This window comes from Morone saxatilis, unplaced genomic scaffold, assembly GCF_004916995.1.
Source record: "Morone saxatilis isolate NCDOM2014 unplaced genomic scaffold, NCSU_SB_2.0 Contig5, whole genome shotgun sequence".
In the NCBI taxonomy this organism is placed as follows: domain Eukaryota; kingdom Metazoa; phylum Chordata; class Actinopteri; family Moronidae; genus Morone; species Morone saxatilis.
This window is the reverse complement of record NW_023340095.1, coordinates 21,878,139-21,878,618: the sequence shown is the minus strand read 5'-3', so window position 1 is coordinate 21,878,618 and position 480 is coordinate 21,878,139. Positions and strand designations below refer to the sequence as shown.

The following is a 480-nucleotide window of genomic DNA, read 5'->3' as shown; positions in this document are numbered from 1 at the left end:
TTTATTGCAGCACAGATCTTCTCCGTTCTATATTTTGGAATAGATACTATTTCAACACATCTAGTTTAACTTTTGTTTGTGGGGGATACAGGTGGTGGTGACAGGCTGAGGACTTTGAAATGCAGATGAGGGCTGCCCCCTTGTGTTAAACACTCTGTGACATCTGTTTTTGCTATATAAATAAACATATTCAAAATTGCTACACATTGTGAGATTAAGTACAGTCAACAAAATGCATTATAAAAACTATGCAGGACCTGAAATGCACACTTGAGTTGTCAATCCCGCTCACCTGCACAGCGCCAGTCATGGGTCTGCCCATTGAGGAGGCCATAGGAATCCGAGACTTCATGAAACAACAAGTATAAGATCGGTGAGAATTATTTAGGCTTGTTTACCTGACAATGTTGTTTATCATGCCAATATGAGACAAAAACATTAAAAATAGTGTATGTGAGTGATTTATTGTGTCCTGTAATA

General features: G+C 38.3%; 1 protein-coding gene across 1 annotated transcript in view; it reads right to left on the bottom strand.

The window, feature by feature from the left end:
• The window catches only part of ift88 (intraflagellar transport 88 homolog), a 21,917-nt gene that overhangs the window by 19,708 nt on the left and 1,729 nt on the right, over positions 1-480 (bottom strand). Inside the window, exon 4 of the mRNA XM_035676386.1 lies at positions 293-346. Coding sequence (XP_035532279.1) covers positions 293-346 — 54 coding nt within the window. The remainder of the gene's footprint in view (positions 1-292; positions 347-480) is intronic.